The 15,396-nt window shown below is 30.9% G+C and overlaps 1 protein-coding gene across 1 annotated transcript in view; it reads right to left on the reverse strand.

Annotated features, from left to right (window-relative positions):
• Positions 1-6,455, reverse strand: part of LOC107450965 (fatty-acid amide hydrolase 2-A) — a 32,923-nt gene extending 26,468 nt beyond the window's left edge. The window contains exons 1-2 of the mRNA XM_071185807.1: positions 6,161-6,455; positions 693-879 (exon numbers count right to left, since the gene is read on the reverse strand). Coding sequence (XP_071041908.1) covers positions 693-879; positions 6,161-6,207 — 234 coding nt within the window. The 5' untranslated portion in view covers positions 6,208-6,455. The remainder of the gene's footprint in view (positions 1-692; positions 880-6,160) is intronic.
• Positions 6,456-15,396: the final 8,941 nt, after the last annotated feature.

The following is a 15,396-nucleotide window of genomic DNA, read 5'->3' on the forward strand; positions in this document are numbered from 1 at the left end:
TTATTGACGCTAAGTTTTATTCATCGATTCGATTTTCATGAAGCCAACACAAGTATCATTTCCGCACCAAGAAAGTTATATTGACTAAAATTAATATCTTCTGCAAAAAATCCTGTAGATTTGATAGCATTTTGAAGCGAATGTAGGTAACCCCAAAGAACGACCAACCTCTCTTGTTGTTGACATATGTCTGTTTAGGCAGAGGGGGTGCGATTGTTCTTGTTTCCCAGTGGCGCCATCTATGGCCAAGAATTTAACTTCCACCACACCATACGTCGCACCCGTTTATAGGGCGGATCCATTCATTCAAATACAGATCGTAATTTTGACCTGAATCAGAGAACGATCGATCTCCAATCCAGTACCCCCAGAGGTATTGATTTGTTATGGGAACATGGAGGACTTTTGCGACTCGACAGATTTAACGCGCATCAGTCACTTTACTGCACGGGGAGTCTTCGGCCGGCGGGGTTCGAACCCACGAACTCTCGGATATGGGTCCAGTGCCCTACCGACCAGGCTATCCCGGCACCAACCTCTATTAACGACCATTTTATAGTGGAACAGAGAGTGGTCGCTCCTAAGAGGTTACACTGTATATTAATTGAATAAGAATATTTCACAGAGAAAGTACCCTACTCCTGAAGTGGTGATATTGCCCGAAAAAATTTATTATCAAGATTCTAACTTACTTTTCCTAATCGAATTTCCTCAGCAAGCTTCGTTGCAGATTTTAGCAATATATTATTTTTCACTGGAGGAACAGTTTTCCCATCACCCCAATAAATTATCGATAGTGGTATATGGAACATCCAATAGAACATTTTGACGAAAACTCTCCATCCCCAGTATGCAAAGAATGGTAGAGGCTTTAATTCCCTAAAATCCAAAAATATTGTATATATTTACACATTGCATGCTGTTAAGTTGTGCAATAATTTTCAAAAGATAGGTAATTTTGCTGTTATTTACAGGGTGTCCTATAAATAATGCGTTGAATTTCTAGAAGAAGTAGGGTACATCATAAGGATTAAGAATTACCTAGGAAAAATGATTAGAAATGTCATCTTACGCTGATAGGGGTGCTTTCCTATTATGGACATGTTGATCATGTGCCTTTGAACTTGCACATTTATTTCTCTAAAATATTTTAACTTCATGTTAATTTTATGTTCTATTATTTTATTTTATAACCGTCGTTGAACAACCGACCTAATTTTGAGTTTTCTACCTATGTTCAACTCCGGAACCTTGTAATTGTGAACCCAATCTAGAAGACAAGCGAACTCCTGGATCAAGTATTGGGAGAAATTTGCCTTCACGGAGGGCTTTCTGATGCAACTAAATCAAATTTTCGTTCCATGGAGAGGAAAACCACGAAAACCTTCCACAGCTACCCTGACAGAAAAGAGACTCTAACCCATACTCTGTCTTCCACTGAGAACATTTAACGTCAGCACCGTGGTCGTTGCAAGCCGGGTGCGGAATTCTAATCAACCAGCTATGGCAGGGATCGAACCCGGGTCACCTCATTTGGAGAAGAGCGCTCTATTCCCTGAGCCACCACATTATTGCCAAGAGTTCCCTCAGAAATGCTGTTTTATCGTAATTTAATGATTAGGTGTTTAGCTAGTCACCAAATCATTAAATTACAGTAAAACAGCTAATACTGAATCAATTTGAGAGCAGTTTTTGTCAATAATTAATAGAAATTAAAAAATTTAAATAATTTATACAAATAAAACTACCTGTTATTTAAAGGCACACGATGCAATAGTTAGTAGGAAAGCGCTCTTAGCAACATACGATTACATTTCCTGTCATGGTTTCAAAGGTATTTCTTAACACGTTCACGCCGAGGTGACCCACCGGTGGGTCACGCTACATTGTCTCATCTTGGCAGCGCACCGGAGTAAAAACTGGTAACAATAAATTTCATTTTTNCCATTCTACAGTTTCACCCAATCAGTGTGTATATATATATATATATATATATATATATATATTAATTTAGCCAAGTCACTGCAAATCAAATAGCTGGTAGTAAAAATCAAATTGTAAATAGTGGCATATCGTATTACACTAGTTATTTGAGAAAAATCTTGTGTTAAAATGGGAGAAGTTGGCATTAATTAATTTTTTAACATTAATTATGATAAGGATTATTAATATTATTTACTCATGTCATATTTTTTTTTTTACTAATATTAGTTCTAGTTTGATTTTATTTCCTTTTTTAGAAGTAGCAATAGATTAAATAACTACTTTTAAAATGCGTCTGCACTAATATTGTAACATTAGGCTAGTGAGGTCAAAAACAACTTAAAAAATATTGTTGGAAAAGTATACATCCGAGTTTCCAAAATAAGGAAAATCGTTCAAAATTGAATTGAAAGAGGCTAGTAATTCAGAAAACAACAGTTAGGTAGCTATTTCTGGGAAATTACTAAAACTGGCCCCCGAAAGCCCACGTTTTCACTTTCCTCGAACAGCCGTGCTTTTTTTTTAATATTCTCGTTTTCTTTTTTTTTTCTTTCGAAATGTTTAATTACGCATTTCAATAAGATTGTAATAGCACTCGGCATCCCTCAAAATTCATTGTTTTTAATTTTTTCTTTTATTTCAGGTTGCCTCATGCGTACTTAGGAAACGGATTTTTATCTCCGGCTTACACCCTTAAGCCATTAATTACTTTTGAGTTGCAGCAAAAAGCTATGATTTAAGGTTTAAGATTACACTGTAGTTGCATTTAAAGTTTTTTTTAAATAATTAATGAAATGTCATTGTACCGAAATGCAAAACAATTTGCTAAGAGAAATTGCGAAGCGACGAAATAGCAATGGTGAAAAGTCTGATCGTCTAATTCTATATTAACAATAAGAATCAGTATGGCGAACAGCTGGTCTGTTGTTGTTTCTAGTTCCACTTGCCAATACTAGCAAGCCTGCATGGTGACACCAAGCGAGTTAAGGGCAGAGGGTGCGTTTCTTGTTTTTCAGTAACGCCATCTATGACTAAGATTTACGATTTCACCCACGCACACATCACAACCCGTTTGTAAGGCGGACCCATTCATACATTAACAAATCGTAATTTTGACCTGAACCAGAGAAAAATCAATCTCCAGTTCAGTACCCCCAGAGGTAAGATTTGTTAAGGAAACATGGAGGACTTTGTGATCCGACGGATATAACGTGCACCAGTCACCATTATCTACACGGGTATTATTCGGTTAGTAGTTATTAATGAAACGTCATTGTGCCGAAATGCAAAACAATTTGCTAAGAGAAATTGCGAAGTGACGAGATAGAAATGATGAAAAGTCTGATCGTCTGATTCTATATTAACAATAAGAATCCGTATGATGAACAGCTGGTCTGTTGTTGTTTCTTGTTTCACTTGCCCATACTAGCAAGCCTGCATGGTGACACCAAGCGAATTAAGGGCAGAGGGTGCTTTTCTTGTTTTTCAGTTACGCCATCTATGACTAAGATTTACGACTTCACCCACGCACGCATCGCAGCCCGTTTGTAAGGCGGATCCATTCATACATTAACAAATCGTAATTTTGACCTGAACCAGAGAAAAATCAATCTCCAGTTCAGTACCCCCAGAGGTATGATTTGTTAATTAAACATGGAGGACTTTGTGATCCGACATATATAACGTGCACCAGTCACCATTATCTACACGGATATTATTCGGTTAGCAGTGATTGAACTCACGACTTCTTGGACTTTGGCCCAACGCCCTACTAACCTGGCTATCCCGGTCTGGTCGTAACATTTCAAATTTTGATCCTCTAAATATTTGAAAAACTTTTTATTTTAAAAAAGTCGATTTTGGGTTACGAACGTAAATTAGTGACAGTAAAGTTTTTTATGCACCGTTCTTTAAAAATTATAATTGCGAAAAAATATAATTCAAAAACATTTTACTACCTAACCAATTTCCAAAAGAAAAATTTTGGTTATAAATTAACAAACTAACCGTGGAACTGGTGGATAAAAATGTAAAAGTAACTTAAACTCGATTCTTTTTTATTTATTTGTTATATATTTAACTATTCAATCGTAACTACCTCTATATTTTACGAAAAGGAAAGGAAAAACGTTCATTTTTTCTGTACTGAAAAAATATCCTAAAAAAGTTTCTACTTTCAATCGCTATTAACCCTGTCGCGCCGACTCAGACTGTCATAAATACGTGCCAGCATAAAACCATATCAATCAGGGTAAAAAGATAAAACTGATAATCAAAGTAATTCTTTAACAGCTTATTTGTGGGCGGAGTTATAAATTTTTGATTTATTTAATTCACCATTACTTTGTTCAAAATTGAAGTATATTTAGTTATACTTTGAATCAACATTGATTATATGTATGATTAAACTAACAATAATTAAAGTAAAAGCAAAGTAAGTCTGTTAAATTAGCAACGACTATATTTAAGTTACCGTTTTTTATTTAATTACAACTTGATTCTGATTTTGCACGAATGCTTTTTCTTAATCACCCGTCTCCAAGGGGTTAATAATATTTTGAATTTTATTAATCACCGCGTTTGCCTTTTTTTGTCGCCCATGGCAATCCTGTTGCTACTATAAGCAAAATGTCCTGAATTACATTTAAGCCATTCGCATCATTTGAAGTACAAGCTCGTTATACATTCTTTTCAAATAAATAAAAAGTGCAGGTCACTATATTTTGCTATGAGTCTAAAATTATGCATTTTTTATTACCACATCTTATAAACGTTAATGTATTTAGTATAGGTACTAAATTATATTTGGAAACTAATCAACTAAAAAAATGCTATAATTTTTAATCAAAAAACTGCTACCTGTTTTAAATTTGGCTATCTCTTCTTTGTTTGGTATTTAAGTTAATTGATATCCAATGGGCTAATAAGTGCTAAAAGTTTGATAATGATTGTTGGCATACGTTATAAATTAAATCGGGCTTCATTAATAAATATAGTGGTAGCATAAAAGTGCCTATGTGAAATAAACGTGAAAACAATATTACAAACCAATTAAGAGTAATAGAATAAATAAAAAAAAATCCAAGTAAAATATAAAACGTTTTCATTTAAATCCTTTAGAGATTTATTTCTATCCTTAAATTAAATCATTTTTAAGAAGAAAAAAATTGTTGTGATGATATTTTAACTTTTTGTCTAATTTAAAATATATTTTTTCTGTTTTAATTTAGTTTAGCTTTGGTAGTTTCTGTTTTCTCACCATTACAATGATTTTTTCAAATTAATTCCATAAATGAATAAATTTCGCTCTGCAATTTTATATTAGTCTCGAACTTTCTACAAAATCCTTTGTTAAAGAAAAATAGTTCGGAAGAATTTAGAACTGAATATTTCAAAATTAAACAAAATTAAACAAAATTAAAATTAAAATCAATCATTTATAAGAAATTAAATTAAATCATTTGTAAGAAAAAACTGTGTTGTGAACTTCTGATGATATTTAAAATTTTTGTCTAAATTAATATATATTTGTTATGCTTTACGTTACTTTTGCTTTGTTGGTTTTTGTTTTCTCACAGTCACAGTGATTTTTCATATTAATTTCTTAAATGAATAAATTTCGCTCTGTAATTTTATATTAGTCTTGAACTTTCTTCAAAATCCTTTGTTAAAAATAAATAAGTTGGAAGAATTTAGAGCTGAATATTTTTAAAAAAATTTAATAAAATCAATTATTTATAAGAAATAAAATTAAATCATTTGTAAGAAAAATTTTTGTTTTGAACCTCTGATGATATTCAACAATCCTTTGTTAAAAAAAATAATTCGGAAGAATTTAGAACTAAATATTTTAAAAATAAAGTTTTTAAAGATTAATTAATCTTCACCAAACCTTTAAAATTTCTTAAAATTTATAACGGAAGGCATCAATTTGTTTTAATAGTAAACAAATACATAGTAAACTCTTTCCTGCTTAGTTATTTCAATAACAAAAAATAAATATTAAAAATCGAAATGATATGTAATGGTAAGCTTTAAGTCATACAATTTTACTTTTGGTGTTTAAAACTTTTGTACATTTTTTAATAAATAAAATTGTTAATATTTAGCATAAATCATACATAAAAAGAAAGCAAATAACGAGAAATAGGTACTTAAAGGAATTGAAAGAACTTACATTTCACCCATCTTTTTATAAATCAACCGAGAAGTATAGATATACATACTTCCACTTATAGAATTGCTTTAATATCTACACATTTCAGTATAGCTAAAGTTTAGAGAATCCTTATTCACCTACTTAAATATTTCCTTCCTGAAAACTTTATTATATGTCGTCAACTTTAAACTATTCTTTTGAATGTCCAGTGGCTTTTTAGTTCCTTATGAGAGGTTTCTTAGGTAAGCTTAGCATCCTAATTAAATTTCAACACTAGGATAACAATTGTAAACACTGACCTTGAAGGACTCTGATGCGACAGAGGAAAAAAAATTAAAGGAAAGCATTCTCGCTCGTGGATACAAATATTTATATATGATAGACCAAAAAATATATTTACAAGGTTAGTTCGATCTAATTCGCGCATAGTTAAATATTAAGCGGGATTTGTAATCACCTGAAAAATTTCTGCGGTTGTATATTAAGATAAAAATAGCATTTTGCTGTGTTTGCAACTCTCAAAATACATTAATAAATGAAAGCAACAATCTGCGCATACTTAGACTCGTTTTTTTAAAATTATTTTATTCTAAAGTGCACGTTTATGTAATACTATTTTATTTTATGACCATCGTTGAACAGTCAACCCAAGTCTGAGTTTACGACTACCAATATTTAACTCCGTAGCCTTATAATTTTAAACCCGATCCAGAAGACAAAAGAACTCCTGGGTCAAGTATTGGGAGAAATTTGCCTTCGTGGAGGTTCTTTTGATGGAACTAACCCAAATTTGCGTTACATAAATAGGGAAACCAGGGAAACCTCTCACGGTTAGCCTGACGTCAAGGGGACTCTAACTCCTGATGCGTCTATCACCGGGGATATTTTACGCAAGCACTGTGGTCGATGCGAATTTCTTGCGGAATTCGCATCGACTAGTCATCGCTGGGATTCGAACACGGGTCACCTCATTGGAAGGCGAGCTCTCTATCTCTGAGCCACCCTGACTCGAAATTGAAAGGAAATATTTTCATATGTTAAAACTGGTTAACTTAAAATTCTTACATTCAACCTTCAAAAACCATTCAAATTTCCAACAGCCTCGTTAGATAATTGTCACAACTCTTTAAGTTTCTTCTGGTTATAGCCACTCTGCTAGAAGTAAAAAATTATTGTGTGAATTAAAAAGTATTCGTTTTACCTAATACTTAATTTTTTTAGCTGTCCTATGTTTCGATTCGTTCGTTGTAGTGGAACTGGGCGTCTGAGGCCTTACGGCCCTTTTACCATTCATCCTGAAATTAAACTTAGAAACATACATGACAAAATTAAAGTTTGGGGAGCAAATGGAGTTCTTGAGAAAAGAAAAATGGGATGGCACTTTGCCATTATTAGGCAATGACAAAATTATAAGTAATAAAAATGTACATGAATCCTATGTTTGGACTTTAGATCGAAAAATACATAAGAATTTAATTAAATAATATATGCTGGTAGACAGATTTATCTTAGTTTTGAAAAATAATTCCGACTATTGAAATAATTGTGCTACTACATACCTGCCAACTTTTAATCCCTTCCATTATCATTTTTCCCAGAGGTATTAAAATGGAATTAAAACTTCAATTTTAAACAAACAAATACGTTGTATATGAGCAAACTTAAGTTGACAACCATGATAGTAACGCATATTAATATATGTGCTTAATTTTTGTAAGAATAGTGGTAATCAAAATCATTTAAAAATTAAGTTTATAAAAGAAAAAATAGTATATAATTACTACCACTTTAAATATGAAAATAAAATCTTCCGGAAAATCCGGAAGAGTTAACAAGTATGCGGTCCTATGTTTCAACTTTAGATCGAAAAATAGATAAGAATTTAATTAAATAATATATGCTGGTAGACAGATTTATCTTAGTTTTGAAAAATAATTCCGACTATTGAAATAATTGTGCTACTACTATTTTTCTTTTTTACAAAAATCATTTCGTTTTGAATCTTATTAGGCTAACTCACATTAAATAATATTTACAAAACTGAGAATAAAATAGTAACCTTATGTAACACAGAAACAAATTTCTCAATAAAGCGCCGAGGATACCATTTAAATATATAAATAAATAACTTAATCAAGTGTTTTTAAAGTTATAAGATTGTTAAACTCATTCTTTTGCCTTAAACAAAACTACTTATGTATATATATATATATATATATAATAACAGGGCTCCAACCCTGTTATCAGTGTTGTATTTAGCTTGAAATAATTGCAGTCNGCCACCAAAATTCATTACCATTATTAAGGGACAAATATCGTAATTCTTTACCAGTTTGTTTCGCTCTGCAGCAACTGCTAAATTGTAAACTCAGGCTGCTATTTAATTGGGGGGGGGGGAAATGAAAAATTTAAAGTAAAATATTTCAGTTCTACCTTTTTTTCGAAAGAGGTTAACTATGTGACTGCCGCTATATAGTAACAGAGGCATGTGAAATTTTACAAATGTTGTAAATAATTATAAATGGTATTCCAGGGTTGCCATTTTCAAGAAAAATTTATAAACTGGTAGAAAAATATCGAGGAAGCAAAATGCTTTAACTTCCAACTAAAAATATTCGTAAATTCAGTACCCATGTTACAACAGACCAACTGAATTTTTGAAATCAACGTGAAATTTTAAAATGCAAAAATTACATGATAACTCATGAAACAGTTATCACTTTTAAAATTTCTCGAGGCTGTAACAACCTCTTACTAACCTTTACTATGTACTTGCGTTGTAAAAAATTAAAGAATTAATTTTTTTATACATTTTTTTTAATTTTTCTGAATAAGTATTAATTCAGCAGACGTCATAGATTTAATGAAATTAATTAATAAAATTAATTTGATACTTTCTTTCAGCTACTTTAAATTTTGTTCAACTCATTAGATCATCGTTCAAACAATAGAAACTTGAAGGAAAAAAATAAGGAGCTAATAAACAATAGTATTGTAACCTGCTGTCATTTATTAACACAAGGTTTACGGACGGGTCATTTTGACGCATTTCGAATTTTATAAGGAAAATTACAAAACCCGTTCGCATCTCCTATAATGACTTTTATCCATTGATCGAGGTAAATATATATTGAAGTCTATTTTCTTCAAAAGCGTTGAAATATTGAAATTCTCTTTGTGGTATATTTATCTCTACGGGTATGCGTCAATTTGACGCGATCGAAATTTAGACAAAATTTTGAGTAAACATGCAAACATCACATCAATAATAAATAGAAATGTACCCACTTCGATCCGTTATCTCAAATGAAACAAGCGATAAACATCTGTTTCCGATAAGCAATAATGGAAAGAACAAATGTCAATTGATGTCAGAGTGTCAGATTTTGCAGGTTTCAGTTGCTTAGTTCAAGTATTGAAAAATAAAATACTAGAATTTTTTATAAATATATATCTCATATTTTTTTTCCTTATAGTTTATAATTGCATCGCTTTCTAAATGCAGAGATGCCAACTGCTCCGGACCAACGCCTCCTATAACTGAAAGCATCCGCACAGTTTTTTGTAGGTAGTCCAATCAGACCACTATGAAGGTAAACCAAGTAGTGAAAGAACCATTTGATATGATATCTATTAAAAATTAGAAAGTGGTAGCAAATATATGTCTAAAAATTTTTTTAATTTATGAAAATTGGTTTGATTTGTTTACTTGTCAACCATTACAGATTCAATTCTCAAATATATATGATAAATTTCTCTCAAGTACTTTTAAAATAGAATTTGGATTCATGCGCACAAGTGGTTCGCTTTTTAAATGATCTGAGCAGACTACTTATAAGAAACCGTGTGGAGGCTTTCTGATGTGGGAGGTGGTGTCCGGACAAGCCAAAATAAGTAAAAAGAACGGTAAATAACTACCAAGTAAATTTTGCAAACATAAAGTGGTGAGTCATATAAACCTACGAATTATCTAGAAATAGTGGTGGATAAAAATCTACTAAATTGAATTTATTAAACCAGGAATCACAATTGATAAACCACCACTTTAAAATATGTATTTGCTGTCCGGAGCAAGTTGGCATCTCTGTAAGTACTGTTATATGTATTCGTTAATGCGTCAAATTGACGCGTGTTCGTAGTGATAGGTATATAAGAAACGTCCGCAAAACCTAGTGTTAATGTTTATTTTGAATAGGCAAAATATTTGCATTCACCATCACCATAACATATTTCTCATGAAAATTTAATTTGTTTATGAAATAATGCTTTACAAAAACTAATTAGACTTCTAAAAAAAATATATGCTTTAAAAGAAACTAGTGATGATTAAGCTAACAGAAAATATTTTCTTAGTTTAAATACAGTATACTCTTGATATCTCGAAAACCTTGTTATGTCAAAAAAATACTTTTCCCCTTAGCATTACATATTCATCGAATATTAATTTGAATTCCTATGTTGAAGTGTTTCAAAATCGAAGTGTTCAGTGCCTATGTTATCAAAAAACCTTGCTTTCTTTCGAATACTTTTCGAAGTAAAAAATAAACTTTTTCGGAAAAAAATCACCATGTAAAACCAAACATAATGACGTGGCAGCAGGGACATTGTGTCCCTGCTGCCCACATATTAAAACATTTCACGAAAAGCTCCGAGAACGTGGAAAGCGATTACTTATTGGCAGCTATTTTTCAAACAGAAAATTTGATTGATGAGCAATTTCGGCCACGATGGTAGTTTTTTTTAATTTTTTGTATTAAACTTTATTAATGTGAATTGATTGTAGACGAATTCATTTATATTTAGAGCACAATTATTTTTGTGTTGCTTTTAAATATAAAACTATCATTGCTGCATTTAGACTTATTGTCAACTATTATACAAATATCTTTATTAGGACTAATTCTGATGTTCCATGACTTTACGCTTTAGAATACTGTATAAGAATTTTTTTTCTTCTTTTTTTAGAACATATTTGGTTCTGAACTTGTTAACTCGAAAACTCGCGATTTCGAAACTTTTTTAGCGTCCATTCAACTTTGAAATATCGAGAGTATACTGTAAATAAACTAATTTACTTAGTTTAACTATAATAATTGTCATTTTGAAATAGGTGCTTTTTTGCATCAAGCTGTATAAAAATGCGTGCATCAATAAATCAATTTATTAAAATGCGTAATTGCTGAAAATATCTTGGAAAACTTAAAAGAAACGGGATGGTTGAAGTTCCAGAAAAATTTAAAAGCTGATAGAAAAAAATCAAGGAAATGAAAAGTTTTAACTATCGAATTGCTGTGGATCAAAAATATTTATAAATTAAACATCTGTGCTGCAGTCAATGAACTGAAATCAATAAATTGACGTTTTTTAACTAAAAGTTTTAAACTACAACAGCGGTTCCCAATTTTTTTTCAACCCGACGGTACTATAAATAATCAACTCTCTTTCGGATGAATTCCGAGCAAAAGATTATAACCTATGAAAAAAATTATTTTTAAAATATTCAATTAGAGGAGTAAGAACTTTTCATCGTTTTAGCATTAATAATCCCGACAGTTAAATTCGCAGTGCTTGCTCTAGTTTAGTAATGAATTTTTTTTAGTATATATATCATAAGAATTTAATTAAATNAAAGATAAAATGAGTTAAATTTTCTTACTTTAGCAACCAAAATTTAATAAATGATTGTCCTTCTCATTATTTGTTCGATATATTTTCATTAGAAATATTATATTTTCTTCTAAAAAATACAGATTCCATATCATTTGCATTTTACTTGAAATAATTGTAGGAAAGCAATCGAAAGAATAAATAAATTACGTAGTATAGCTTACATCTAAATGCAATAAGTGGTTTGAAAACTCATCACTTTTTATAAAAAGTACTACCAAGGAGCCCTAGGGTTCAACGGAATACCATTTGGGAACCGCTGCCTTACATATATATATTTTAACGTCAGTGACTTTTTCTTTTGAAAACAAAGAAATCATAAAAAAATGTAAGGCAGCGGTAGCATATATATATAAAAACAAGTAAGCACCGATAATGCTGCTAATTCTTTTATTTTTTCCAAGAAAATAATTTACAGAAGTTCGAGTAGTAAAAGTAGTTCATTTGCGTCGCACTAGAGCTGCACAATGGGCTATTGGCGACGGTCTGTTAAACATCCCTGAGGATGATCCGAAGACATATCATCACAATTTTGATCCTCTGCAGAGGGGATGGCACCCCCGCTTCGGTAGCCCGACGACCTGCACGCGAAGTCGAGCACTTTACGGTAGAACAGTTTAACGAGGACCAATACCGCACACCCTCGGTCCCTACGCAGACTGATCCAAGTCGTCACCCACTCGCACACTGACCGCAGCCAGTAATGCTTGACTTCGGTGATCTGCTGGGTCCCGTGTCTTGACACTGAGGGACTAAAGGAGTTCGAAGCCATTCTTACAACTCCCGTTATTTTCTAATCAAATTTAAAAGACTAGGATTAGATTTTTTAAAACCTTTCCACTAAAACGAAAGAATTTTGGATATAGGCATAGATATCTCTATCAGGGTGAGTAGCAAAATTTTTCAATAAAAAATAAGCACTCAAAAAATGTTTTAAGCACTTTAAGAAATATATCAGAATAAGGATATGCGCACTAATTAAAAAATTTTCTTCCCATTGTTGAAAGTTCTTCATATATACGTATATATTTACAAAATGAAAAATAATTTTCAAAGAACTTACATGAGCATGATAAAATAACTAGTTTCTGACAAAGAACTCTTTTCTTGATTATATTAGTCATCATAAAAACAATTTATGCACACTTTTAAATACATTCAATATTGAGTGGCTCATTCTATTTCGTAAATTAATAATTAATTTACTTAATTATGTAAAAAAATTTAATTCAAATTTATAATTAATTTAACTAATATTTAAAAAGTTTATTAAGTGTATTTTTTAGATTTAAATAAAAGTTATTTATAAAAGCATATTCAACAATACATTAACAAGATTAATACCTCATACCGAACTATAGTTTAACGATGAAATTAACAAGAGAAATAAATTTTCTTGTGCTATTAGGGGAAAAAAATTGGCAATGTTTAGTTAGTCCCCGTAATCAGGAAAAATTCGAGAGATTTTTCGGTTCGATTTTAGTGGGCAAAAAATGAGGCCTGAAATTGAGAATATCTCGCAGAGTTGCACATGAGAGTACAAGAATTCTTCCCACTGAATCCAGTAAACACACATGCGGCTAAGGAAGTATTTCAACAAACATGAATAATGCTAGGCGGACCGACAGTATGCCTCAATGGTTCATTTTTGAATGGATTTTAAAAATGTTAAATATAACAAAGTGAAAAATCAAATTTTTTTGCTTAATTCGTAGCGAAAATCGACATGGTAAAGAAAAAAACATCTCATTTTGGAAAAGAGAAAATTAAGCTCTTTTTAAAGACACCTAATGAAAAAAGCACCTTTAAGGGATTTTAAAAAATGCTGCGCACCCTGTCTATATTTTGTTACAATGATACCCGCAACATCATAGCTATCATGTTTAAAACATAATCCTATGAAGCAGATGGAGCATTGGTGTTTCTTTTATGCGTATCTTTTTTCAGACACTCTAATTACAAATAAAATTACGTTTTAGTATTTTTTAATTATTAAAAAAAGTCAAGCAGTTACAAAAAAAATCTGCTAGATTATTGGAATTAGATTACTAAAATATAACATCCAAAAAGTAATTTGATTTTTTTTTCTTAGGTCTAAAAAACTGCAAATTTGAAAAATTACTGCTTGGAGTATTTTACCCTTAACACCGAAAAAGCGTGTTTAAACATTGTACTTCATAACCATAAATTATTAAAATTCTATATGAAATACTTCACTTATTTTGATTTAAACTAATGCAAAATAATAAAAAGAAAGTATGAGAAATGTATTTAATAAAAATTCTGTGTCAAAGACTTAAGGATATAACGATTCCAGTACAGATTTACAGAAATGCCAACTTGCCCCAGACAGCGGATAAATATTTTTGAGTGGGGTGGTCTTTAAATGCATTGTTGATTTCGTTAATTCCATTTATAGAGTATTTACCTCACTACTACTTCTAATAATTCATAGGCATATGTAGTACGCCACTTTGTTACAATTAAGACAAGTTGAGCCTTTTAAAAAGTTACAGGGATGCCATGGGTTACTAAAAATGTAAGAAGTGGTACAAATTAATTTTTTTTATTTGATCTGTGTAATTATTGAATCGTAACTACCACCATGACTTACATTGCAAATTATTTATATTTAAAACGAAACCATTCTTAACATTTGCTTTCAATAGTAAACTGAAAGAAATATGCTAGAAAACGTAGCCTATTTTAATTGCTTTTCACTCTTTACAAGTCACCACTTTTTATAATTTTAGTTGCCTGTGGCATCCCTAAATTTCGGAAAATCCACAGAAAATTTGTGCATTTTAGTTTCTAGTTTTCTACTGTTTTATAAAATATTATGCCGAATCAGGAGCAGTTGCTATCTCTGAAATAAATTGGGATTTTCTTTTTATAAATTAAATTTTAAATTAAGTTGTGGTAACATTGATTAGATTCTTTTCAAATAATTTTTAACGGTTAACTGACAAACTGCTCTGATATACCTCGCTCACCCTCACTTAATCCTAATGCATATCACTCTCCAATCCTAAAACTACTAATATCTGCTTTACAGGGTGAACCTTATGAACCAAAAAATATTCAAATGTTTTCTGAGGCTGTTGAAGAATTTAAAACGTTCACTGCGAGTCGAGTACAGATGGTTATACGTACAATATTTATTATTAAAGAGTGGATAAAAATCAAAGTTAAATTTTCTTACTTTAGCAACCACTTTAAACTGTACATGAAGTTGATTTTCACAAACAATATGCTAATTTTATGAGAAAACATTATTTCTTCAAAAATAGTTGGATGATAATATGTATCTTGCTATCATTTGTTTTGTTTTATTGATACACAAACTGTAGGAAAGAATTTCGATTCGAATCAAAAATTAAATAAATAATTCTGACTTAAATTTCAATCATAAATATAGATTGGTATAGTTTAATAACAAATGGATCAATGTTATTATTAATTTATAAAAAAAAAATACTTCGAATTTTTTTAAATTTTAATTTAATAAAAAACTGACCAATGATCAACTAAACAAATAAAAGAACATACACAATGTGGTATACATGCTTTAAAATAAAGTAAGCAAA

The sequence above is a fragment of the Parasteatoda tepidariorum genome, chromosome 9 (genome assembly GCF_043381705.1).
Source record: "Parasteatoda tepidariorum isolate YZ-2023 chromosome 9, CAS_Ptep_4.0, whole genome shotgun sequence".
Lineage (NCBI taxonomy): Eukaryota > Metazoa > Arthropoda > Arachnida > Araneae > Theridiidae > Parasteatoda > Parasteatoda tepidariorum.